The sequence below is a fragment of the Conger conger genome, chromosome 16, assembly GCF_963514075.1.
Source record: "Conger conger chromosome 16, fConCon1.1, whole genome shotgun sequence".
NCBI lineage: Eukaryota > Metazoa > Chordata > Actinopteri > Anguilliformes > Congridae > Conger > Conger conger.
Genome location: NC_083775.1, coordinates 8,972,015 through 8,999,755, shown reverse-complemented (window position 1 = coordinate 8,999,755; position 27,741 = coordinate 8,972,015). Strand labels below are relative to the sequence as shown.

The window sequence follows — 27,741 nt, the reverse complement described above, 5'->3', positions numbered from 1 at the left end:
AGGCTGCACTCAGAAAGGAGACCGGCAAGATTACAAAGGAATCCACCGATAAACACAGAACGGAAGATCGACAAGGAGAGGAAAGAGAGAGGAAAAAAAGATGAACGTATACTTTTTCACAGTTTTAAAACAAAACGTTTTTATTTTTCAGATAACTCTTTCGACAGCCACCGACTTTACTATCAAGGTCATGTTTCAAAAGATTGATCTCACAATACCACGGACCAAGGACGGGCACGACAACACTGACATCACCATCGATCAGCATGTTAACCAATAAGAATAAGAGAAAAATAAAAACATCACATTGGGTACGCAACCCCATCAGGCACTTACCACGATAAGTTGGCGATTAACTGGGCAGGTACTGTATGATGAGCTTAGAAGGCAACCCAGAAAAAAGGGTAAACTTCTAAACCCCCCCCCCCCTCCCAGGCAAACCAGGGTTGAGTGTAAGATGTGCAGGTGGCAGGGGGGGAGAGGTGCTGATGGTCAGAAATGGGCTGGGTATGTTCAGCTGTATCTATCAGCTTTTTACCACTGCAGGACTGTGGCCCAAATCTCCAGACAGACCTTTACCAGTGCAGGACTATGGCCCCAATCTCCAGACAGACCTTTACCACTGCAGGACTGTGTTCCCAATCTCCAGACAGACCTTTACCACTGCAGGACTATGGCCCCAATCTCCAGACAGACCTTTACCACTGCAGGACTGTGTTCCCAATCTCCAGACAGACCTTTACCACTGCAGGACTGTGTTCCCAATCTCCAGACAGATCTTTACCACTGCAGGACTGTGTTCCCAATCTCCAGACAGATCTTTACCACTGCAGGACTGTGTTCCCAATCTCCAGACAGATCTTTACCACTGCAAGACTGGGGACCCAATCTCCAGACAGATCTTTACCACTGCAGGACTGTGTTCCCAATCTCCAGACAGATCTTTACCACTGCAGGACTCTGTTCCCAATCTCCAGACAGATCTTTACCACTGCAAGACTGGGGACCCAATCTCCAGACAGATCTTTACCACTGCAGGACTGTGTTCCCAATCTCCAGACAGACCTTTACCACTGCAGGACTGTGGCCCCAATCTCCAGACAGATCTTTACCACTGCAGGACTGTGTTCCCAATCTCCAGACAGATCTTTACCACTGCAGGACTGTGTTCCCAATCTCCAGACAGATCTTTACCACTGCAAGACTGGGGACCCAATCTCCAGACAGACCTTTACCACTGCAGGACTGTGTTCCCAATCTCCAGACAGACCTTTACCACTGCAGGACTGTGGACCTAATCTCCAGACAGACCTTTACCACTGCAGGACTGTGTTCCCAATCTCCAGACAGATCTTTACCACTGCAGGACTGTGTTCCCAATCTCCAGACAGATCTTTACCACTGCAAGACTGGGGACCCAATCTCCAGACAGACCTTTACCACTGCAGGACTGTGGACCTAATCTCCAGACAGACCTTTACCACTGCAGGACTGTGTTCCCAATCTCCAGACAGATTTTTACCACTGCAGGACTGTGTTCCCAATCTCCAGACAGATCTTTACCACTGCAAGACTGGGGACCCAATCTCCAGACAGACCTTTACCACTGCAGGACTGTGTTCCCAATCTCCAGACAGACCTTTACCACTGCAGGACTGTGGACCTAATCTCCAGACAGACCTTTACCACTGCAGGACTGTGGCCCCAACCTCCTGACAGATCTTTACCACAGCAGGACTGTGGACCTAATCTCCAGACAGATCTACGCCGTGTGCCCTGTTGCGAGAGTAACTAACCGTGAAAGAGGGGGTTAACTGACCTGACGGTGAGAGAGCCCAGGCCAGGAATGAAGTAATGTTCTCACAACATTGCGGGAGTGTTGTTCCCGTGTTTGTTCTGCACTCCTTGGAGGTATGGGCCAAGACTCAGAACCAGCGTGAGCGTGATCTAGGTCACATACATTAGGTAATGGTTTTGGATTCAAATACTTTTCTACACTTTACTGAGCGTGACTGCAACCTACAAAATGCTCTCAAAAGTGCAATCCCTGCCTTCTCGTCCTCTTGGTTGGCTCAATTAAACCAAGATCGATTTGAATCCAAAGCAATGAAGTGTTTGACCAGGGTCTAGTTGGGAGGTACTGCATCGAGATGGGATTCAGGTTACAAGGTTTCCAGGCCATCTGGACGCAAAAACGCTTTGGGAGCAAAAAGACTTGGCTAACCTGGATGTTTAAAAAAATAATTGTATTCATTTTTGAACAACATGATCGGTCATTGAGGAAAAGTCAGAGCCTGCCTGTAAATGCAGGGAAAGGGAATTTACAGTGTTGGATGTGTCATGGGTGCGATGCACCTGCAAAATGTGAAAATGTTCACTGTTTATAATGATAAGCACAGAACACAGATTAGAAGTCTATGTGTGTGAGTGCAAAAATTTAATACCAAATATTAAATAAAATGTAATTACACATATTTGACAGACTTGTGGTCCTCGTTTCACAGAAATACTGTAAATTCCAAGTAGAAATCACCTCTTAAAGCAGACAAAACAGAGACAAACCGTGGGACATATGACACCAAGCAAACTCCACATGCCCACACAGATCCCAGCATAGCCCAACACAGCCCAAACCAGCCCAGTCCAGCCCAAACCTAGTCCAGGCCTGCCCAATCCAACCCAACTGAGCCCCAACCCAGCCAGCATCACCCAGGGCTGGGTCAAGGGATGTCTGCTGTCCTGTAGCACTGCGCAAAAAAAAAAAAAATCCCCCAAAAACTAAAATCCAAAAATACTTTTGTTGTTTTCTTTTTTTAACACAATAACACAAGGCAATCTTTTGTACCTTTTGCTGACAGCTGTTCTCAGCTTCAAAAATACCCTCCCTCACATCGTCCACCCCACCTCACTGCTGGGGCCCCACACGCTGGGGACAGGGCTCCAGAGGCTCTTTGGTGGCCCCCCCGAACACCTGGATGTTCTGGTCCGTCCAGGGCACCACGTTGCCCAGGGTGACCTCGCTGCAGTCCGCCAGACCGGACACTTCAGAGGGCGTCAGCAGCCGATCCCACAGGTTAAACTGGGCCAGCTCCCCCACCAGGGCCTGGGAGGCATCGAAACGCCCCCCCACTGAGTCCTGTTATCGGATGAGTGTGATGGGAGTCAGGGGAAGAGAGACGGGGCAGGGGCAGTGTGAAAGCAGGGGAGGAGGGTAGAGAGGGATGGGGGAGGAGGGAGGAGAGGGATGGGGAGGAGGGAGGAGAGGGATAGGAGGAAGAGAGAGGAGAGAGGGAGGAGAGGGATAAGGGGAGGAGAGAGGGAGGAGAGTGATGGGGAGGAGGGAGGAGAGAGGGAGGAGAGTGATAAGGGATGGAGGGAGGAGAGGGAGGAGAGTGATAGGGGGAAGAGAGAGGGAGGAGAGGGATAAGGGGAGGAGGGAGGAGAGAGGGAGGAGATTGATGGGGGAAGAGAGAGGAGAGAGGGAGGAGAAGGATAAGGGGAGGAGGGAGGAGAGTGATGGGGAGGAGGGAGGAGAGAGGGAGTAGAGTGATGGGGAAGAGAGAGGAGAGAGGGAGGAGAGGGATGGGGAGGAGGGAGGAGAGTGATGGGGAGGAGGGAGGAGAGAGGGAGTAGAGTGATAGGGGGAAGAGGGAGGAGAGGGATAAGGGGAGGAGGGAGGGGAGAGGGAGGAGAGTGATGGGGGAAGAGAGAGGAGAGAGGGAGGAGAGTGATGGGGAGGAGAGAGGGAGGAAAGTGATAGGGGGAGGAGAGAGGGAAGCGATAAAAAGGGGAGGAGAGAGGAAAGAGGAAGAGGGGAGGAGAAAAGGAGGAGAGAGGTAGACAGGACATGTCAGCAGTCAGACAGGAAGAGAAGTGAAGGAAGGTAAGGTATTTTTTTGGGATACTACATGTTACACATTGCTAAGTTTGGTCTTTGGTGGAGCACGTCTTGTCACTGAATGTCACCAACATTGTTGACAGGGGTTGTCATACATCTGACCGTGCTTATAACTGAGAAGGATGGAAATCTTGATCTCAACACATTACAAATAATCCATTGCTTTCCACTTTGCTTTCCCAGCCTTTGGAAATATTGTCAAAATGCGTATGCCTGTGTACAAATGACACTCTGGGCTACATGAAGGTTAAATTATCATCACATGAAAAATCACAAAAAATGGGGAAAGTCACAGAACTACCAAATAAAAAAATAAAAAAGACAGAATATTTGACACCCAGAACAAACACACAGCCTTCGGTTGTTAAGTTACTCTCCCCCCCCCCCCGCCAACCCTCCCCACCCCCTCCACACGCACCTGCTCCTGCCCCAGGACCAGCACGCCCCCGGCCCGGATGGGGTGCCAGGCAGACAGGCCCTCTCCCTCGCCCCTCAGCCTGCCCCCCTGGTAGGCCCGCCACGCCCCGTCCCGCAGGGTCCAGCTCACGCACACATGCTGCCAGCTGCCCTGGGGCAGGGACAGGGGCAGCTGCGCCACCTACAGGAGGAGGAGGGAAGTGACACGTCACACCAGCACACTTTTGGATTTTACATTGCATTATTACATTAATGGCATTTAGCAGACGCTCTTATCCAGAGCAACGCACAGTTGATTAGAGTAAGCAGGAGACAATCCTCCCCTGGAGTGACGCAGGGTTAACGGCCTTGATCCAGGGAAGGATTGCTAAGGTCGATTGATTCAGAGTTAAGGGGCTGTGTGGATCTTATTGTGGCTACACCGGGGATCGAACCACCGACCTTGCATGTCCCAGTCATTTAGCTTCACCACTACGCTACAGGCCACCGAGCAGAAGCTTTTATCCAAAGTGGGCGTACAAAAAGTACATACCAAAGGTCCTTACTACAGAACAGACGTGCGCTCGACAGTAAACGTTTGCGCCAAGCTATGTTTGCAGCAAACTGTTACCGTTGAACAAGGAATATTCCATTTAGTTCGCCACCAATGCCTGTTTAATAAAAAAGGATGTGACTTAGGTCTAACAATGCCAGCTAGCTGATTCGTTGCTTACCTGTGATTTATTTTTTAAGGTAAGAGCAAGTATTACTTTCATTATAATGTATTATAACAGCCAAATACTTTACTATACTATACTATACACTAACATTTGGCATCTTGAATGCACATCAGGTCGGTACAATTCACCAAGAATCGGTTGTACAGCCGTGAACACTAAGTCTCATGCACATGGTAAAAAGTTGAAGAACTACAAGATGAACTACCAAGATAAATACAAATGCAACAGACCTGGATTAAACTACAAAGTACAACTAAAAGGGGCTAAAAAGATTGAGACAGGTTGAACTGGTGACAGGTGGGGCAGTGGGTAGCACAGCAAGGAGGTCCTGGGTTTGAATCCCGGTTGGCCGGGGCCTCTCTGTGCGGAGTTTGCATGTTCTCCCTGTGTCTGCGTGGGTTTCCTCTGGGTACTCCGGTTTCCTCCCACAGTCCAAAGACATGCAGGTTAGGCTGATCGGAGAGTCTAAATTGCCCGTGGGTATGAGTGTGTGAGTGAATGGTGTGTGTGCCCTGTGATGGACGGGCAGTGAGTGGGCAGTTCCCTCCCTGCAGGAATGGGGAGGTTGTTCCACCACTGCGAACAACGTCTTTACGGGAAGCACGACACCCCTTCCCATCCCGTCCTTCTCATCCTTTTTTACAACCGGAGAATGTTCGATTCCCGGTCCCTCAGAATCACGGTCACGAGCATGAAGCGAGACGGCTTGAAGAAGGCGTGTTGCTCTCCTTTGGGCTGCCGAGGGACGGGGTGTGGGCGGTGTATCTAATACTGGCTCTAATTGGATCAGACTGAACTTATACTGAATTTATAAAAAAATACTTGAAAAAAACAGGAGAATGGACTAAGTTGTCATGTTAATACTCGTCACCCACTCACTGACCTCCAGGAAGCCAGTATTCTCCAGAATTTCCTGTTTCAATTATTTACACGCCCAAGCTATGTCCCGTCCCTCAGTGACGACGGGGAGGCAGCCGCTGCCTCCAAGACTGCAAACAGCAGGTCCGCCCGCGGGTTCAGCTCAGCCAATCACAGATGACGTGACCATACAGTGCAAGACCATATGTATTTGGACAGTTGGTACAATTTCTGTTCTTTTGGCTCTTTTGTTAGTCCGGCACTGTTCCATCTTCCATTGACACAACTCTGGTCCTCATGTTGACAACCTGTTGACTCCAAAGGCAATTAAAAGCATTTAATGAAGACTAGATACTGAAAGCTTTCTTATAGGAAGCGTTTGAATGCACCTGACTACTGGGAAACGGCGGAGAAGCCAACCGCTCAATTACTTTTGGTGTGTATAAAAAGGGATGTAATTCCTCCAAGCATAACCTGCTTGTTCTGAAAGCAACTGTGGTCCAGTCGTCACCGAGGGAACAAAAGTAGTTTGGACTTATTTACACAGGAAGCGTGCGCTAATTGACTGGAAGTAAATGCTGATTAACAAGAAGTGATCGCTGATTCGCAGGAAGTGACCACTGATTCGCAGGAAGTGACCGCTGATTCGCAGGAAGTGAACGCTGATTCACAGAAAGTGAATGCTGATTCGCAGGAAGTGATCGCTGATTCACAGGAAGTGATCGCTGATTTGCAGGAAGTGACCACTGATTCGCAGGAAGTGACCGCTGATTCGCAGGAAGTGACCGCTGATTCACAGGAAGTGACCTCTGTTTCACAGGAAGTGAACGCAGATTCACAGGAAGTGACCGCGGATTCACAGGAAGTGACCGCTGATTCACAGGAAGGGAACCCTGTTGTTAAGTACTGCGGTTATAAATACAGTCTCAGCCAGCATGTGTACCTTGTCATTGATGAGCAGTTCCACCGGCTTATGCAGACCCTGCAGAAACACCAGCTCATTCGGCTGCCCCGGGACAGAGTAGGAGAAGGGCGTGCCGATACCCCCTTCCTTGGCCCGGAGCCACAAGCAGGCCGTCAGGGCATACAGCTCGGGGATGGCCAGTCGAACCAGCCCGTACATGTGGTTGGTCCTGAGAGGGAAGGAGAGCTTGTACCCTTCAGGGTAGTGATGCTGTGAATGACCTGCGAGAGAGAGGGAGAGAGAGGGGGAGAGGGAGGGAGAGAAGTAGAGGGAGAGGGGGAGAGGAAGAGGGAGAGGGGGAGAGGAAGAGGGAGAGGGAGAGAGGGAGATGGAGAGGGAGAGGGAGAGAGAGAGAGAGGAGGACATTTCAGAGAACCCTGGCTGCTGGTTTGGTAGCACCCCCCATTTTCAAAATAAGTGTTTAGAGGGCCAGTTGTGACTCCTTCATACAGTCCCCTCCAAAAGTATTGTAACAGCCAGGTCAATTCCTTTGTTTTTGCCATACACTGAAGACAATTGAGTTTGAGGTCAAAAGATGTCGGATCTGAATCCCAGCTTTTATTTCCTGATATTTCTATCTAGATTTGTTAAAGAACATATCACCTTTTGTATCAGACCACCAAGTTTTTAGGTGAGCAAAAGTATTGGAACACCAAAGAGGAGATTGAAGGGAAAACCCGAAACAAACAACAACTGAAAGAGGCAGCGGTAAAAGCCTGGAAAAGCTTCACAAAAGAAGAATGCAACAGTTTGGTGATGCAGTTTTCTTGATGCAGTTATTGCAAGCAAGGGATATGCTGTGAAATATAAAGTGTTATTTACTTTCATTTACTTAAATACTCTCTGTTCCAATACTTTTGCTCACCTAAAAATTGGATGGTCTGATACCGAAGGTACTATGTTATAAGTAGTTTAACACATCTAGGTGTAAATACCAGGAAATAAAAGCTGAAATTCTGAACACTTGTCTCGTGTTCATCTTTTTATCTCAACCCCAAATGTATTCAGTGTATTGCAAAAACAAAGTAGTTGGCCTTGCTGTTCCAATATATTTGCAGGGGACTGTATATTTACTTAAGACATTTATAGTTTTCGTAATACAACCAATTCACATACCATAATACAACCTTTCTAAACCTAAAGAAAATGTAATGCAATACTTCAATTGTCCCATCCAGTGATGTTTTGTTATGAAAACTGACCATAGTAACTTCTAATACTGCACCAGGGCTTGGTTAATTTTCTTACAGGTGTTTCTTACAGGTGTTTCTTTTCCACCATTCTTTCAGAATTATTTTATTCCGTTTCCTTCCCATCTGTTCCACCAACCCCCTGGCTTCCCCCCTACCCTGCACCAGACTGCCCTACCCTGCACCAGACTGCCCTACCCTGCTCCAGGCTGCCCTACCCTGCTCCAGGCTGCTCTACCCTGCTCCAGGCTGCCCTACCCTGCTCCAGGCTGCCCTACCCTGCACCAGACTGCCCCACCCTGCTCCAGACTGCCCTACCGTGCTCCAGGCTGGCGATGCGGTGGTGCAGGGAGCGGAGGCCCTGGTCGATCTGGGAGTGGTGGCTCTGCGTCTCCTTCCTCAGCGCGGTCCTCTGCTCCTCCAGCTGCCGCATCTTGTGCTGAAGCTCGCTCTCCAGGTCCTCCACCCGGCCCCGAACCGCCTCGCCCTGCCCCTCCCCGGTGTGGTTCCCCACCGACGGGCCCATATCCGACTGCCAGGAGAGAACACAAACACAACACTCACTGTGTGTGCAGTGGGCCTGATGTGCATTCATTCAGATTTTCACACAGGTGGAGGGGGGGAGAGAGAGACAGAGGGAGATTCTACTTGTTGATATAGTAGGCCTAGTATGAATTATTGTTCATATCGTGTGCTGTTATACACATACGTGTTTCATGTTTGCTTCGGCAACATTTACTCTGTGCATTTTCTGCCAATAAAGCACATTGGATTCATAGAGGGAGGAAAAGAGATTGTGTGTGTGAGAGAGAGAGAGAGAGAGAGAGAGAGAGAGAGAGAGAGAGAGAGAGAGAGAGAGAGAGAGAGAGAGAGAGAGAGAGAGAGAGAGAGCACTGACGGCACAAGAATAAAGCTTGAATAATTCTAATAACAGTTCTCTTCAACCCACTTATTATGTTAGGGGAGAAATCAAACCAATATCCTTTGCTATTCTCTATGTAGCTCTCATTACTTATTAATTCCACTGCCTGTAACTAACGGCCATGTGTGCCGAGAGTTCGCTTTGAAGCTGGATCATATTTCCCCCCGGTGTGACTGCGAGCTAAGAGAAGTTTGAGGGGGGTGGTGGTTTGGTGTTGGCCTGTGGACTAATCAATAAAATCAGACATTATTATTTATCCGTAATTATATTTATTTTTAGACTTAGACTGAACAAACATGACCAGGGTTTAACATTTCCCCTTTATGATTTGATTTTTTTTTAAATAGCATATTCACGACAGCGTTTTTTTTTCCATCGGTTTCTTAAGATAACTAATTACTGACAGTGCTTATTTATTTTACCCATTTTTGACAAAAAGCAGCACAATTAAAATTGATGGATCGCAAAACGTTTTTGGTCAACACTGAGAATGCTCTGAGAGGAATAATAGCTTACCTACAAATCTATGTTTTAATGTAATTGAAATATAGTCTGTAAAATAGTTAATGTGAGTCTAAAACAATTGATAATTCAAGCAATTAAACAGGGCTCAACAGGTAAAGATTTTATTTCTCGCGCTGTCTTTCCAATGCGCATTTGCCTTGATGTTCCTTTCGTTGTTTATCCAGAATAAAACAAAGAAAGAATACCTCGGCACATGCCTATCTTATCTCGGTACTTCAGTAAATCCGTGCACGTATATAATTGGTCATTCATATCGGCGCTTGTTTCTCTCACCTCTAGTTTCTCGATACGGTCTTTCAGTTGAATGATAGCGCCCTCCAGCTCCTCGAGGGCGCGCGTGGTGTGCTTCGGGGTGTCGTCCCCTAGCATTAGGCGGCCCTTGTCACCACCCCAAAGTCCTGCGCTTCTCTCCGACATGCTTCGGTCCTCCAGACCGCTCTCACAATCCGACAACTTGCCCGTGAGTTCCTGGATGGTTCGCTTGTCGCCCAGGATCTGGCTCTTCTGCTGCAGGACGGTTTGTCGGAGCTCCTCGGCCATGGTGCGGAGGTAACCCCAGTCCTCTCCGGCAAACGCCGACGGGTCGTCGGCCTGTTGCTGGTTGTGCTTCGGTTTACACTCCCCGGCGGGAATAGGGGTGCAAATGAGTCGGTTAAAGCTAAACTGTTGCCTGCTTCCAACTCCCACTGCTGCCGAGTTGCTTATCCCGCTAAATGTCGAAGCTCCCAGACCATTCACTCCGCCTCCGGGCGATTCAGCACCGTGGAGAGCGCTCAGGGGGCCGGCTTGGGCCATTGAACCCTGCGATAAGTCCGGCGACAGAGACTGGTTTCCAGATAGTGCCTGGGGTGCAGCAGCGGTGGTTCCGGGATGGACCGCGGCGATGATGCAGATGACCGCGCCGAGAAAGGCCAGCATCCCAGCGGCCAAGACAACAACGAGGAACTTCAGGGTGGCGGTGTGATTTAACAGTATCGGAGAGAATGGGGTTTCAAATAGATCAAGCCTTAACGAATTCTTTTTTTGTTACTATTAAATATCGTTAAACCTCACTGGACCCATCGTAAATATGTCACCCGTTTCCAATTTCCAATTAAAGAACGGGAACGTTCAGCGTAAAACCCTCTCCCTTTCCAATAGCTAAATGTGAAAAGAGTAGAATTTGTCTCAATAGGAAAGTCAGCACGGATATATATTTTTTCTTCTATTCCAGTTTTGACATGTGGAGCGTGCCCTGGTAGTCCTTTGCGCTCTCTTGTCGAAAACCTTCTTTGTACGCTGATGAGCTTCTCCCGCTGAACACGAGGGGTGGTAGGCTACATAGGGGAGGTGGAAGCAATTCACATCAACACACAGACCAATGCCGAGAGAGAGGGAGGGAGGGAGAGACGGAGATAGTGAGTGAGAGATAGAAAGAGAGAGAGAGAGACGGAGAGAGAGGAAAAATAGAGGGAGAGAAAGAGAGAGAGAGACGTCGGCCAAATTAATGTAGGCTATAACCTATAGGGAAACCCAGTAGGATGCAGCACCGATTAAAGCCTTGCTACCTATGTGCCCCCCCCCCCCCTAAAAAATAAATAAAGCACAAGTTAACCCAAGGTTGGCGCATTACAAAATGATGGTTATTTCTCTCTTTAACCCCCCGCGGTTATTGTTGAATAATTCGTGAGGTGGACCTGCCGCTGAGTGTAAGATACAGAGATATTGCTCCCTACCGTTTCACAGAGTCATATGGGCTATACGCACTGATGCTCGAACGAATTTATGTCAAGCACACGCTAACAGAAGTGAATTCAATGATAGACACCACGCGTATAAACAAGGTATGGTTGACATAAGCCGTCGGTGGACATGGACGAGTTCCCAGGGACAGTTTCTGGGCAGAAGGGGAGAAAGTTGTCAGGTCCGGCACGTATCTGTAGCAGGAGCAAGGTGATACATGTCGAAGAGGCGGTTAGACGCAAGGTTAACCGTTAGACCAGGACCTGATCATCAGGTGCGCGGAGACAGTTTTAAGAATTGTAACGCTTATAACTAGGCTACACGGCAAAATAGCCTACCCTCACACCCGCCAAAGAGGCATACAGGAGCGCGAGCAGGACTGCGTGCGTCGTTGCTCAACTGCGTGCGTGTAGAACACACACGTAATCTAGAAGGCATTGGGGTAAAAGCGGGGATTCGGGCAGGACGGTAAATGGCGCCAGGTAACGCACGTGGTGGCAACACATACCGACCACCAACCACCGCTGTCAAATATGTGGTTGGATCAATAAAATATTTTAGCACATAGAATCAAAGCAACACGAGACTGCATAATCTCGTCTTCTTTGAATCAATCAAAACATTGAACGCAGAAGATACAGAAATGGCCGCCGTTGTCTATTCAGTGTAACTAAATCTCGATGGCGCTTCTAAAAAATATATATATGTGTATTGCGTCGATGTTCCATAAGGAAACAAAGCGAATGCAAATGTGCGGTCGCTTGGGCGCACAGGTCTTTCAGTCAATTGAAAAGTATCCTCGTCAGCAGCGCTAGAGGTGCTGGCAGGGGGGGGGGAGTGCAGTAGACGCGTGACACAGGGACTGTTTCGTCAGCTGCATCCTAAGCGAGGGGCGTGGATTGTGTAATCTATATCCGCTACGTGATTAGAAGGCGAAGATACATATTTGTTTTAATATGCGTGCAAGATGCCTCCATATTTATCAGGAGGGATTTGAGAGTAGTTTTCAAAACTGAGGTCAAAAGAACAGTCCACTGCGGACGGAAACGGCTAGAAAGGGGGAAGGTTAGAAAAGAAAAGATCAAATAACAAGCCAGTTGAAATTCCTCGCCAGTGGGAAGAGGGAACCGGTCCAAGCACATAGCTCTTCATCGAGGCTTCGCTGGTTTCAGAGTACAGACGCACAGAAGACCGTTCCAGATTCTGTTACTCAACACAGCTCACAGCTAGTAGAAACTAGAACAACAGCTGTTGGATCTGTGCCTGAATTTTCTTAACAGCCTCCAGTAAAAGAAAATATGGAGGAAAAATGTTTTATGAAATACACGCAAGCTCCTTTCGTGTAGACGGAATGTGAGAACAAATCGCGCCTTTTATGTTACATCTCTGCTGGTCTTGTCAACAGAGTTGCAACATCAGAATTTTATTTTTTGTGCTCAGTTGGATATTGATCTTGGTGCAGAGGTGTATGGTACTTGGTCCAGTGAGAAGAATAAGAAGTATGCGGGGACTCTGAATGGTTGGAACTGAAAGTTATAACCTCTGATCTTCATTAATGGCACTCTTTCTTTCACGAACAATAACAGCCCACTCCCTGCCTATGCAACAACTAGCCCGAAATAGTATGTTAAGGAAAATTACTAACGACCTCAGAGGTCATTCTGTTTGGTGCAGAAAGATGTAAGAGGCATTTTCTGAAAACTGTTCTGCGGTAAATAGTAAAGTAGAATTTTGGCAAAAAAATAAAAATAAAAATAAAATAAATTTAATTGCCTTTACAAAACTGGCCCACAGGGTCTGAGACAAGTCAGCTGTGTCATGGTTTATAGGACAGCAGCCCTGGAAGACACTTGAGAAAACGTCCAGGAGTGTGTGAATTCAACCTGATGTATTACAGGAAAACTGCTCCCTTCTGAGTTTTCTATCCTACAGTAATACTCTTCTCCTAGGAGTTATTTGCTGTATTTTACCGTAATTTCTACAATTGTATTGGCACTCATTCGATTTGTAATATTGTAATGTGAAATTTGATAGGAAAACGAATGGATGCAACTGAAAAATATGAGTAAACCTATGGTATCCAGAACACTTTGGAAAGGTTTCTCTAATGACTTCAACGTTAGGAGGATGAACTTGGGCACACAAGAGAAAACATATTTTTGAGTTTACGTTTTGAATGAAGACTGTATCTGGTGCTATAATAAATGGTGCTGTGAGGGCAAATTCCAGGGCAGGTCAGCCCAGAGCAACAGATCCATCTGCCGCTGGGGCAGCCAAGGATATTGGGGGCGGGAAAGAGATTTAGGTTCCCCTCAGATTTTCCTCTCTATAAAAGTCCAAATTTCTCCCAGAGGAAACCAATTAAACCGCAGACTGCTGCACTCGGATCCGTTAATAACATTAACATCCCCAGTCAGCCGCACAAAGCCTCTTTTAAGTGGTTTGAGTGCCACCTGGTGAACAGACTGAGAACTACAGCCACTGCAGACACTTCAAACCTCAAGCCGCACTTGAAAGACTCAGGGCCGATGGCTCGAGAAATGGGTTGAGACTACTATAACCGCTCGAGGTCAACCTAACGGCACATCGCGTGCTGAAATAACCTTCCGGAAGGGTGTTGACTCAAGACAATTACGTACAAATGCAAATCTGCGCCTGTATCACATAAGTATATAAAACACCCGCTGCTTTAAACCTGTCAAGATCCAGAGATATGATTAGAAAAACACTATAAATGAAAAATAGGAAAGACAGGGATCCTCTTAGTTGACAGGAAAAAATATATTACCGATAATGAAATGAGCAGTTTAAAACGGACATAAATTTCCCCCGCTTCATCATTTAGCTTAATAGCATCCATTTATCAAAATAATTCTCCAAATATCTTCATAAAGGATTCATGGCAACATTTTTAGATACAAGTCTTTTCTTGCATATTAATAGGTGAAATGTAACGCTAAGTTCTGGGGTCTTCACTCCTGGTCCTGGAGAGCCACAGGGTGTGCTGGGGTCCTCACTCCTGGTCCTGGAGACGCAGGGTGTGCTGGTTTTTGTTATTTCTCAGCACTTCGATCAATTACCTGGTTTGTTGGGTCCGACATGGTTGCTGATATTAAGGCAAAAACAAAAGCCAACACACCCTGTGGCTCTCCAGGACCAGGAACGAGGACCACTGGACTAGAGTAAAGGTATTTCAGGCCTGAGAAGTTTCCAATGGCGTGTTGTGTGCTGAGCTACCAGTCATCACCAGTGGGACTAATCTCCTCTGATCAGAACTACATTTCCCATCATGCCATGCACTCACACAGAAAATGGAAGATAGCCATCAGAGTACAGGCAAATGTGTCAGAAGGGTGCAGTCTCCATGACAACTTAACAGATCATCTGAACAGTCATTCAAAGTAATTTTATTAAAAACATGACACTAAACACAAAGAGTAACATGACGTAACATGACCTGAACAAATAGAGCTTGACGATTTAAAAACATGCTTCTAAAACGATATCACATCATTAACATCACGGTGGTGGTCAACAGCGCTCCACAGGACACACGTTACCTCACGGCGACCAATCGGGAGTCCTGTACAACAGACCGCCAACAAGCCTGCCTTCCCATTCGCTCAAGCCCACACCCACAGCATCACAGCGACCCCAGCCAGAGGACAACTTTGGCACTTACTGTTCCATGCACTGGCCGGACAGCACTCTTAATCACACTGAAATGAGTGAGAACCAATACAATTTTTTTGTCAAATTAAATCTCACACTTATTCCTAAGTGCATCCCCCAACTACACACAGTTCTCTCCAAAACAAAAGTAAAGAAAGAAAAAGGAAAATTACTTCTCACACTTATACCTACGAGTCTCAAGTGCACAGTTGTCTTTAAAAATATTTAAATGACTCATCACACTTATTCCTAAGAGTCTCAAGTGCTCACGGTTCTCCTTTGTGTCAACTCCAGGGAATCCACACCAGGAAGCACAGCACCCTAAAGAGCTGTGGCCTCATTTTATAATTCTTTAAAAACATTACAGTGCATGAGTATGGAGTACAGCAGGGCTGTGCGTTTCTCACGAACAGAGAAGCAACGCGTAGGCAGCGCCGTTATAACCACACTCTCTGTGTTATAACCACACTCTCCGCATTATAATCACACTCTCCGCATTATAACCACACTCTCCGCATTATAACCACTCTGCATTATAACCACACTCTGCGTTATAACCACACTCTCCGCGTTATAACCACTCTCTGCATTATAACCACACTCTCCGCATTATAATCACACTCCACATTATAACCACTCTCTGCGTTATAACCACACTCTCTGCGTTATAACCACACTCTCCGCGTTATAACCACACTCTCTGCATTATAACCGCACTTGCACAGGTAAGCTCACAGGTAAGCTCACAGGTAAGCTACAGCACCCAGGTTCAGAAAATAAGGAATATAGGCTGTCCAGTTGGGGCTTATTTTTGGTTGGGAATTCAACTGGCTTCTGCCAAGCACCATAGATAATACACATAGCACCTAGATCCTTAAGCACCACAGAGAATGCAGAATGTGATTAGGATGTCAACACCATGACTAAGATGGAGGGTGCGTACTCAGTGCCCACGGGAAGGGCGAACCACCCGAAAAGAACGAGCTTGAAAGAGAAATCCGGACGTGAGCTGAAAGCAGACCAGCTAACAAGGTCGTCCGAGGTATTGTACACCAAGGAGCTCCACAAAAAAACAGGCCATGAATTAGAAATGATTACAAAGCTCTCAGTACCGAAGTCGATTGAGAGTTCCGCTGGCTGCTCAACGCTCCCGGCTAGTGGAGGTAACGGCTCCCTGGATGAAACCAGTGCAGAGCGCTCATGATTAAATGAACTGGGTGCTGGGACAGGGTTTCTGTTCATCGCCAAGAGAGCTTTTATCCAGTCGCCCTCTGGTACCGGTTAAGACTATAGGTGTCAGAATCGCCCAATTCGGTGCCTAATAAAAAAATGTAACATCAACTACAAAATGTAAGGCATTCCGGACAAAAAATAAAAATAAAAAAATAATTATTGCCAAAAATAAGTACAAGTTGCTGTCTACATAGTCATGTGTATTCAAAACCCTATCTAAATGTACAATACATGCACCGAATTACATGGGAATTGTAGATATACAGTACATTTCCGAATATATGTAGTAGTATATTCTGACACATCAGAAATTATTAGCATTTTGGACATTGTTTTTTTCGGGCTTTCAAGTAATTTATGCCATTGTCATTGGTCAAAATGTTTCGTCAAAGACTTGGTCTCCTCAGATGGAGAACAACCCTCTTGGTCACTTCAGGTACAGAACTGGCCATGAATAACTCTACAGTCCTACAGTCACTTATAATCAGATTGCACTTAAACCAGATCTTTACTGTAATTACTGAACATTTTCTAGCTGCAAACCTACCACATTCGACAAAATCCTATGTCTAAAATCCAATTCATACCTAAATTACACTATATACATACTTAATGTGGCTCACACTGGTTACTGACAGGGTTGAGGAAAAATAAGCTGTTATAATGTACCTTTCTTAAAAAGGTTTGCTAAGTGCTCTTAATCTCTGTGTACATGACAAACTGTAATCCATCCAAGTTAGCTTCCTTTCATGGACAGGGAATAATGATTTAAAAAAAAACCAAAAAAAAAAACAATGGCCCTTTTGATGCACGGTAAAAATAAAAATCTCACTTCATTCACTGCATTTAACTTGGCCTCTCTGTACTCTGATTCTGACACCCTGCGGTCTCAGAACAGCCCACACAAATGACTCAGAGACTGATAACTGATAACCCAAGCAACTCGAGACAGCCGTATTCCACAGAGGAGTTCAGGGGCCTGAGCGAGACAGAAATGTAGGGCAGATGGTGTAGGTGATGGTACGATGGTCCATTGGGGCCTCAGTTTGGTCCTAGTGCCCCTAATACGGAGCGTGTGTATGAAGGCGGGGCTCCTGAGAGCCCGGGAGGGTTTTTTGAGTCGGGACGAATCAAGTCCGAGGCGGCCATCGTTGACCCTTTACAGCGTGAGGCCATGAATATCAGATTAGAATGTTCGTAACTGAACATTCTAATGTTGATGATGTCACAATCACCACTGGTGACTGAAAGCAATGGAGTTCTAGAACACCGACTTAAAGAGTTCCAAAATAACCTGCTCTTCAAAGGGCTAAAACCGTCTCTCTGTTCCAGAGCCCTGCATTTCAGCAACGCTGCACTGAGCCCCTGCACCAAAGGCGGCGTCCCAAACCAGCACGGCTGACGGGGCAGAACACGCTCAAACACACGTGCCCACATCGTACCACGCACACAGAAAACACTTCCATTGACGCGAGCACTCCCACATGCGTGCGCACACACACTCGCACACAGAAAATAACAAAACACGTGTATTTCCCTGCTTGAGTCCTTCCCTTATTTGGACAGTCCTGTGACATGGAGATATCCGCTTCCCCCTGGCTCCTTGGCTTCCCTTTGTGATGCGACGTGATCTTCCTGGATCTTCTCCCCCTCTCGCTCTCTCTCTCGCTCTCTCCCAGAGCCTGCCGTCTCCACAAAGGCACCTTGGGCAAGGAGAGGAAGGAGGAGTTAGACCCTGAACAGAGAGAGGCTGAGCCAACCGAGGGGCGGAACAGACCCTGCGGTACATCAGGAGAAATCTGGACTCCTGCCCTGGAACTGCCATCCAATGTGGAGGAGCTGACTCACCTACACTGCCTCAATCCTCAACACCTCCAGCTGTGAGCCTGCTACAGAAAGACCTGCCCTTTATCTGCACAGACAAAGTCTGCCAAAAGCAAGCAATAAAAATCATAACATAACAATAAAGATTATTACCAGTTATCACTGCCTCAAATTCAGCAACCTGCGCAAACGGGTGACATTATTAAACGAGCCTCACTTCAAGCACGACAACTGCTAAGTCACTGCTTCCTGTTTCCTACTTCCTGCTTCCTGTTTCCATAAGAATCTCTGGGTGCGTCCCAAAATTAGAAAAATGTATCCTCCTTTCCTTCACTCATCTCCTGCCCCCCCCCCCCCCGTATTTCCAGATAGGAGGAGATGAGTGGAGGAAAGGAGGGAACAGTCTTTTGAGTATTGGGCTGCACCCTACATCTGCAGTCAGACAGAACCATGTCACTCACCCTCACAGCACCAATCAGAATGTGCCATTTCCGCAGAGTGGATCAGTCCGTCCGTCCGTAGTCGCTGCCCCGTTTAAACGGAAGAATGAAACGATCGAAGCCGTAATGGTTGCGTGGAGGGCCCGGAGCCAGTGCGGTTCGGGCCCACAGGAGTGGGGTTCGGGCCCACAGGAGCGGGCCTGGTACCGGGTGCTCGGGATCACCCGCATCAGAGTGCTGATCCGGCCAATGAGGGGCAGCTGTTAAGGCACTGTTCTAGTGCATTTGTGGGCCCGACAGTCTGGTACTGAATCCGGGCCATCCCGACAGTCTGGTACTGAAACCGGGCCATCCTGGCAGCTCCACAGGGCTCCAGCGTCGCCCAGGGAGGGGAGCGTTTCAGTCGGCAGGGCTTCAGCAGGGTTTCAGCGTCTCCTCCCGTGCCAGCGCCCCCCCCACAGGCTGATCGGGGGAAATCCAACCCGCAAGCCCGCTGACCTGCGCATGAACAGTCTTCCTCCCGCTCATGTCCGTGTGAGCCTGACCGGCACACAGTGGCTGGTCAGAAGCGCTGACCGACATCGTGTGCTTAGGCGGCGAGCTCAGGACCCACAGTGGGGTTAGGTACATACATTTACACGTGTGCGTTCCAAATTTGGGGAGGGGAGGGGGGGCTGGGATACTTCAGCTGTTAGGCAATACTCTGTACTTTTGTACATTCAATATAGGGAACAAAAGAATGAGTGTTTTTTTCCTCTGAAAGGCACTCTAGAGTTAGCAAGGCAGACATCTATTTTCTTTGAATGGAAAAAAGATAAGGATCAGAAATAGACCCTAAAACAAAAGGCCCTGAATGAGTGTGTGTGGTATTTTTACCTTTTCCTCTGAACACACCCTCCTCTCTCTCCTCACAGAAAGGATTTCAGGAACCTAAAGCAAGAAAAATCTCAATCTTTTTCTTCTTCTTTTTTTTCAAAATGGCTGTGGGAAATCAGACTACTAAAAACCTTCCTGAAACATTTTTTGAGGCACAGAAAAGGCCAGTTGCACACATATAGATGAATATGCAACCGTAGGTCTGCATTAACTCCTAACCCGGGATCATCAACTCATCTATTTATCGTTTAGATCGATCGGTTGATTTCCCAAAGAAAAAGTTTTTAACTTTTTAACTTTTAAATTATTGCAGATTATATCAGTTCTGAGTAGGAACCGTTCTGTGTTTATGTTGAATGATTTTGTTTTGGTTATACACACCAATAGATCAATTTGCCAAGCCAGGACAGTGCAAGGCTATCGTTTGTGTAATCAATTATCACTTTGGTTACATGCAATTAAAAAAATAACACCAAAAACCCCTCCCATCCCCATTGCTTTACCTTACATTCAAATTCCAGATAACGGAATGGCCTGTCACAAGCAAACGTACACAGGGGGCATTTCTCCCATACCATAGGCTAAAAGTACATCAAAACACCCCGTTTAATATAGTCTGGTGGATAAAACGCCATTTTAGCGTAAAGGCCAACATTGAAAACAAAAGCAAGAACAGAACGTGTGTTCTTTCAATTGGGAAAACATTAATGGGTAGGTGCCTCAACGTGACTGAGATGCAGTATCATTGAGTGGCCTGGTATATGAACACATACATATACACTACACTTTATATCACCCAGTGAAACAGGAAAATCCATCATTTACAGCCACAAGATTACGTCACGTACAGCTAGTTTGACGACTGGGGCCAGACAGCCAGCACATGCAGAGAGAGTTAAGAACGGACGCCATTTTATCTTGCACCCTTATTTTTGTGGCATTGTATGGCACAATGACGGTTTGGATCGCTTCCAAGATGGCTGGCACTAAGATAAGCTAGATAAAAACAAAGGAAATCCACTGACCTGCACACGCTTCGAGCCTGGGTATCTATACCTGCCTGCGGTTAAAGTCTCACCACAAGGGTGCTGAACCTTAGCAGCGGGAGGGTGTGGAAAACAGGACGTAAACGGCAGGATTTTGGCCCGGAACAGCGCCGCGAATGAAAAAAAACAACCGCCAGTCGCGCTGGTTCGCAGAGTTAAACACGGGGCGGGGCAGGGAGGGAGGGAGGGAGGGGCAACTGTGACTTCCTCCCCGCTGGATTTAACTGCAACCCGTCTTTTCAAACTGCCACTTTCAATTTGTATAGTGCATTTCACAGAAGGCCGTCACAAAGACGCTTGCTTTCTCACAACCACATGAGGCTGAAAAACCCCTGAAAGGGAGACAGGGCTAGGGGTTGGTGAGGTGAGGTGAATGTACAACCATAATCTTTTTTTATTCATTTTTTTTTACTGAGGAGAGGAGTCATTATTTTTCTCTCGACAGGGTGGCACACCCTAAGTGCAGTCCACAGCTCCTGGACAGAATAGCCAGTTTAGAGTCTTGCAGGACATTGGATTTGGCCTCAGGAGAGAAGGACACGAAAACTAGCGAATACATTTGAACAAACTTTTGAACCCTCTCTCAGTTACAGTGCTGTGCTCCCAGGAGAACACACAAAAACCTACACTGGTCCGCTTATGCCTGTGTGCGTGTGTGCTAAGAAGGCGCGTACGAGTATCGCTAGCTTAAACCAAACGAAGCACAGAAAAGTGTGACTATATTCATACAGTATACTGATAAGTGCCGTATATCAAAGTGCAGACTGGAGCAATTAACACTTTACACAGTCTCTGGGTTTACGCGTCTTAAATACATTACTCAGAAAAACACAGCGCTGGCATGATGGCACATTACCCATATATACATTAAATACAGTACTGATACGCAGTGCCTGTGGGCTGCGTGTATGTGAAAACTGGACTGAGTTACACGTGGGGGGTTTTAGATTTGAGTGCTTGTAAGAAAAAAAAAAAAAAAAGGGGGGGGGTGGGGGGGTGGAAAGGGGGGGTGGAAAGGGGGGTCGGAGGGTGGGGTTGGGGTGTCCTTCCCGTTCACTCTTCACTGTTTGGGCTGGGGGGTGAGGGAGGGGGGGGGCGGCGGCCGCGGACGGCGAGCGGGGCGGGGACTTGCGGAAGTCCGGCGGGCGGCAGAACTCCTTGATGGTGACGGTGACCAGGTTGGTGGTGACGTCGGTGACCACCACGTTGGCGCAGCGGGGCGCCATCTCGGGGTTCCAGCCCGACTCGTCCGCCGCCGGCCCCTGGGGGGGCTCAGGGGAGAGCAGCGGGGGTCCGGCGGCCGGCGGGGGGGGCTTGGACGGGCGACGGCGGCGGGCCCAGCGACCCCCGCCCCGCCTGGCCCCCTCCTGGGGCACGGACAGGTCCAGGATGCCCTCATCGTCCTCGGAGGAAGAGGGGGAGGAGGAGGAGGAGGAGGAGGAGAGGAAGACGGAGGGGGCGGACGGGAGGAAGGCCGCGGCGGGGGTCTGTTTGGGCTCGGGGCTGAGTTTGGGGGGCGGCGGGGAGGCTGGGGGGGCCGGCGGGGGCTGAGGGGGGGCCGGCTGGGTCTGGGGCGGGGAGGGGGGGCTGCTGTCCGAGCCGCTGGAGCTGGAGAGAGAGGGGGGCGGCGGGTACCCGTCCGAACTCACGGCCGCGGGCGGGCGGGGGGCACCGTTCCCTCTCCCGGCCGGCGGGGGGCCGGGGCCCACCTGCTGCACGCCGTAGGGCTTCCCGTACATGGGGAACCCGGGCATCCTCAGAGGGGGCCGCAGCCCGCGGTAGGCCGTCTCTCCCAGACGCTTCCCGTTCTTGCCGATGATGCGGTTTCGGGAGGGGACCTTGGGCCGGCCCGGGTGGGCGTGGCGAGAGGCCGGACGGCCGTGGGGAAGCGGCGGCCTGCTGTCGGCTGCCCCGCCGGCGCCGGGTTGGTCGAAGACCTTGAGGTTGAGGATGATGCGACCGCGCTTGACCTCGCGGGGCTTGACCCGGCGGTTGACGATGCGCACGGTTTCGGAGAAGGCGGAGACGGGCGGCCGGGACGGGAAGCAGGGATTGGACGAGGACCCGGGGGGCGGGGCCAGGGGGTCGGGGCGGGGCAGGGGGCGGCGGGACATGCGGTGACAGCGGTGGATGTCCTTCTTCAGTTTGGGGTGCGCGGCTCCAGACTGGAGCTTCGCGGAGGGGGCGGGGGAGGGGGAGCCCTGCAGGGAGGAAGCAGGGGCCGCTGAGGAAGACGAGGGTCTGGAAGAGCCGGCGGGAGCCCGGTAACGCCGCAGCTCTGGCACCCGAGACGACCGCTCTGACGCTGGGCCTCCAGTCTGAGGGAGATACAGGGTTACAGGGAGTGTCACAGGGGGTGGAGTTACAGGGAGAGTGACAGGGGGTGGAGTTACAGGGAGTGTCACAGGGGGTGGAGTTACAGGGAGTGTCACAGGGGGTGGAGTTACAGGGAGTGTCACAGGGGGTGGAGTTACAGGGAGTGTTATATGGGGTGGAGTTACAGGGAGTGTTATATGGGGTGGAGTTACAGGGAGTGTTATATGGGGTGGAGTTAGAGAGAGTGTCATAGACGGTAGGGTTACAGGGAGTGTCATAGGGGGTGGGGTTACAGGGAGTGTCATAGGGGGTGGAGTTAGAGGGAGGGTGGAGTCACAGTGGATATGTAGTAAATGTGTTATTTTGGGAAAGGGACGTGCAGAACACAGGGGGGAAACAGGACGGAGGAGAAAGGAGAGGTTTGTATGAATAAAGAAAATGTAGATAGATCCGGAAAGAAAGAAGAGTAACACCAAAAAAAGTCAAATGGGGTCAGATATCCAGACAGACAGAAATAGCATGTAATTGAGTTTTTAAATAGGCATTCAGAGCATAAAGAAAAGCTGACGTTAAAAATATGACTTAAATAATTTAAACATAAAAACGTTTGAACTAATACATTAAGCCATTAAACATTAAAAACAACAGAAATTAGGAAAAAGGTCCAAAACAGGGCAACCAATCAAAACTGCAGCCGGTGAGGGCCGTTCCAGAGACCCACCTTGAGCAGGAATGCTTTGGGTTTGGGTCCGCGTTTCTTTGGACCGTAGAGCTCCCTCTCTCGCTCCCTGCCAAACAGCACAGAGAGAACCTGTTTTTACTCCTCAGGAAGCAAACAGAACCCGGGGGAGAGACGGCGAGAGGGTCGCGCACGGAGTGGGCTGTGCCGACCCTTCGCCCGAGATCCTGGAGCGGGCGTGCGACATACTGTACTTCACAGCGGCTATTCATCCTTAAAGGTACAACGGGTAAGATTTTTCTGTTAGAACATAGTTACAAGACCATTGTAAATCCCTTCCTATCGTTGAAAAAGGCTCACTGACATGTTGAACTCTGCCTGTGTTTATAGTCCTTAACTTCACGTTTCAAAACTTGCAGTTGAAGGTCCGACACTCTGTACCAAAACGTTGTGTAACTGAACAATAATTCAAGCTCATTGGTGGGAAATTGGTTCTAATTGCCACGGCCAATTAGCCACAGCGATTTTAACATCAGCACATTTAGTGTTGTGGTTTGTTGCTGCTATTCATCTCTTGACCGCTAGAAGTGCGACATTACCTATTGTACCTTTAAACTCCAGTGCAGCACTAAAGCACTGATGCAGAAGTATTAAGTGGGAGTATTATGACTATAGTCTGGGCATTTTCTCCCTCACCGTTACCTCACAACAGGGACGTTATTGTAGACGGTATCAATTTCCAACTTGGGACTTTCGTTTCGTTTCAGCTCCGGAAATGGTTTGTGAATCGACCTTAATGAACGCTAGCTCAGGGGTGGAGAACAGCGGGGCGTGCGTGAGTCTGCTTTTCATCTCGGTTAATCGCCCAGCGAATGTCATGAAGAGCCAGCGGCACACGGGGCCTGCAGGACGGCAAAATGGCCGCCGATGACGAACGTGACTGTGGGTGAATCATGGCGCTATGGCGCCCTGCACCGTGCGGCTGAAGAACCACAGCTCAATTAGGGACGGCCTGTAGCGTAGTGGTTAAGGTACATGACTGGGACCCACAAGGTCGGCGGTTCGATCCCCGGTCTAGCCACAATAAGATCCGCACAGCCGTTGGGCCCTTCAGCAAGGCCCTTAACCCTGCATTGCTCCAGGGGAGGATTGTCTCCTGCTTAGTTTAACCCTCTGGATAAGAGCATCTGCCAAATGCCATATTGGGGGGGAAAAAAGTATTGACAAGAGGTCTCAAAATTGTAATATGAAGGATTTCTTTTCCAAAAAACATTTTGGCTATTCTACTACTGTTACTACTATTACTACACTCCGACTGAATTTTGACAACCAATCACAACTAGTTCCAGTGACATCATCAGCAGTTGGAGGATGGTATTGCAGGCCCTACTCTTAAAAAGAACTTTATGAAATTTGTATGAATTCTTCTTTAAATTAAAAATTAATTGCCTTTAGTCGAAGTAAAACAACTGGACTGGCTGATTAACCGTCTCTGCAGTGAAACGGTTTCCTTGCACTCCTGAATTATCTTCACCGTCTGTGTAGGGAGTACACTACTTTCACACGTCAAAATGAACCATTCCCTGTGGTCATACCGCCTCCTAAACGGCCATCTTCTGCAGTAATACAAAACACACTTTAAAAAAAGAGAGAGAGATGGAGACAGAGAGAGACAGAGAGAGCGAGTGAGCAGAGATATGTCTGAGCAGAGATATGGAGGTAAATGGCTACAGAGAATGAGGACACAGACACAGGAAAGGAAAACTACTCCGGTGCGTGAAATGTATGAAAACACCAAAAACCACTCGCAATAGATTTCAGGGTCTGCCCCACCAGTCATAACAGTCAGACCACACTCATACTCGTAGGCGCAAACTGTACATCCCCATGTATTGCCAGGTCTGCAACCGTGGCGACCGTAGAGTGCACACTAGCAACAGCTTACGGGTCCTGCGCCTGACTCATAAAGAAAGCAGAGAACTTGCTCAGTTTAGCTGTGAAAGATACGTTGAACATATACATGACTGCGCGGGGCTCTGGTTTCAGCTCATCGTTCGGCTGAACGACGCGCTTATAGAACGCCACGTCAGCTCAGTATTTTGGAAATGCCTCACATCGCTAAAACTTGTTTCCTGTTATAAGGAAAAACACGTAGACTACAATCCTTAGTTGAAAAACAAGAGTGGAGAAGCGTAAAATAGCTAAAATGCCACTCATATTGATAGAGCATATTTTTTTTGGCACCGTTAATTTGGCGGTAAGCTCAACATCAACATACTGCCTACCGCCGCTGGTTTGTCAGTGAGATGTTATAGGTGCTTTACAACTAGAACATTTTTAAACAATAACTCCCAAACAACATTTTCGACACAAATACAACCCGAGAACAAGCAGAGCGCGCTGACAGCAACCTGTACACACTTAAGGCCTGGGATAACCTGCCGAACATTATTTAAGTGTGTGTGTGTGTGTGTGTGTGTGTGTGTGTGTGTGTGTGTGTGTGTGTGCACATCACCATATGAACATATATAGTTACAATTACGTCATTCGTTTCCCTTGAGTCGCACATGTGACATTCGATGTGTCTCTGTGCAAACATTCACAATACGCCTTGACCAAAGTGGAATTGCATTGTCCCTGGAAGACGCAGAAGTTGCTGAATATAGCCATAAAAAGGTTCACACAAGGCGTCAGCTCCATGTACAACTCACTTCTGCTCGAACGCTGCGATCAGTCTACCATCCAAAATATTTTCCTCCGGTTCCCACGTGCTGTCTCTGTAAAAAACATCATTTGAAAAAGTACAGGGCTTTATCTGTAGCAAATAATATGGGTTCAACGGTTGAACCTAAAAGACCTGATAGGTTTATAACTACTTTATACCAATAAGACACCATAGTTAACATGAAAATGGAGCGGAGAAATGTAGTTTGGTCAAAGGCTGTCTGAAAACATACGGTCGACCCACGGACTATAAGTTGCAGTAGTGTTATACTTACTTGATGGCCCATCCTTTCCATTTAACAAGAAACTCAATGCGACCCTGCAACAAGACAATATCGACCAGTCAGCAAGTTAGCTGGTTGGCTAAACGTGTCTGTAACAGCTAGATTTGGAGAATCGGTTAGTCTTCGTTACCTTCGAAATGTGCAGTTATAATATTAATGTTACCACAACAAAAATTCTCGCTAACCGGTCAACTAACGATGAGTTAACTAACCAACTAGCTAACAAATGTAGACCAAAGAAAAAAGTAAACACATCCATGATTGCTAGTAATAGACTATCTACTTTATTATGGTTATCTTTAGCAAAGTTAGCTAGCTAGCTAATATCACAATTTGGGTGGGAGTGACAGGTTTGGGGTAAATAAACATGTGAAGCCTACGAGGCTGTGAACAACGATTGCACTTGTTAACTGTGATCTTTTATCAGTAACCTAAGTTAGTTATTTCCCTGCTCGGCAGTTAGTTAGTTAGTTAGTTAGTTAGCTTAGCTATAATAGTTAGCTAGCAGGGACAAAAAGGTTCAAATTAGTCAAGTAGCTTGTGAAGGAGCTAGTTAGCTATGCTGTCTAATATTTGTCATCTGCCATCTGTCGTTAGTTCGTGTTTTAAAATAATTAGCTACGCACTTTTGAAAATCACATACAAATTACAAAGTAAGCCAGCTGGCTAGCCCATTCCGGCTGTCAGATTCCCGTCGTAGCTACCGGGCACCGGCTAGTTAGCTAGGCTAGCCAGCCCACGTTAGCTGGCAACGTCAACGGTAGCTAAACGATTCTGGTATTGCTGGGGTCGTAGAGTAGGCCGCAGCGACCCTACTCCACCGGTGCAAAAAAAAAAAAAAAGCAACGGAGCACTACCTTGCGGACGCGTCGTTTGATGATGGATTCCGCGGCGAATACCCGGTCCCCAACCGCAGAGAGCTCCATCTTTCTGCAGCGACACACCAGAAGGGACCTGCGCAGCTCAGACGCGTCCCGGAGCAGCAGCACACAAGCTCATACGAACACACCGCGCTGTCACGTGCTCGGAGTCTGGTCGTCCTGGCAACGTGGGGATTGGGGAGGGGGGGGGGGGGGGGCGATGAAGATGGGACAGCCAAGTAACTTCGCCTGCTAACTGTCCTAGGCATTTACTCTTGCTAGGAAGAAACGACGTTGTGGGGTGATTAATAGAGACATTTACATTTACATTTTACATTTTAGTCATTTGGCAGACGCTTTTAATCCAAAGCGACTTACAAGTGCATAGGTTCTACCATAAGTCAGAGCATCACATGCAGAAACTAGCCAAATACACAGGAAATGCTGTTCTAAACATTGTTGTCATCAGAAGTGCATTTTTTTTTTTTTTTTGGGGGGGGGGGGGGGGTTAGACAAGGATAGGGATATCAGAAAGGAGGGGCAGGGGAAATCAGGAGGGAGGACTAAGGTAG

At 48.0% G+C, this 27,741-nt stretch overlaps 1 protein-coding gene and 1 long non-coding RNA gene across 2 annotated transcripts; both read right to left on the bottom strand.

Moving 5' to 3' along the window:
• Positions 1–112: 112 nt before the first annotated feature.
• cbx6b (chromobox homolog 6b) lies at positions 113–27,287 on the bottom strand. Its single transcript, XM_061223211.1, has 10 exons — positions 27,167–27,287; positions 26,301–26,344; positions 26,013–26,078; positions 23,344–23,410; positions 21,371–22,624; positions 9,767–10,510; positions 8,365–8,578; positions 6,836–7,077; positions 4,317–4,496; positions 113–3,136 (listed from the first exon to the last, which is right to left on the bottom strand). The coding sequence occupies exons 1-10, from the start codon at positions 27,233–27,235 to the stop codon at positions 2,906–2,908; spliced, it is 3,111 nt and encodes a 1,036-aa protein (XP_061079195.1). The 5' UTR covers positions 27,236–27,287; the 3' UTR covers positions 113–2,905.
• Positions 14,603–18,820, bottom strand: LOC133114561 (uncharacterized). Its single transcript, XR_009705561.1, has 2 exons — positions 18,406–18,820; positions 14,603–17,823 (listed from the first exon to the last, which is right to left on the bottom strand). It is a non-coding gene; the product is annotated as an uncharacterized LOC133114561 (long non-coding RNA).
• Positions 27,288–27,741: the final 454 nt, after the last annotated feature.

Coding starts and splice junctions, on each gene's coding strand:
- cbx6b (XM_061223211.1), bottom strand. CDS start 27,235: ATGGAGCTCTCTGCGGTTGGGGACCGGGTATTCGCCGCGGAATCCATC. Junction 26,345..27,166: donor TCAAACGACGCGTCCGCAAG/GTAGTGCTCCGT, acceptor GTCTTGTTGCAG/GGTCGCATTGAGTTTCTTGT. Junction 22,625..23,343: donor CCAAAGCATTCCTGCTCAAG/GTGGGTCTCTGG, acceptor TATCTCCCTCAG/ACTGGAGGCCCAGCGTCAGA.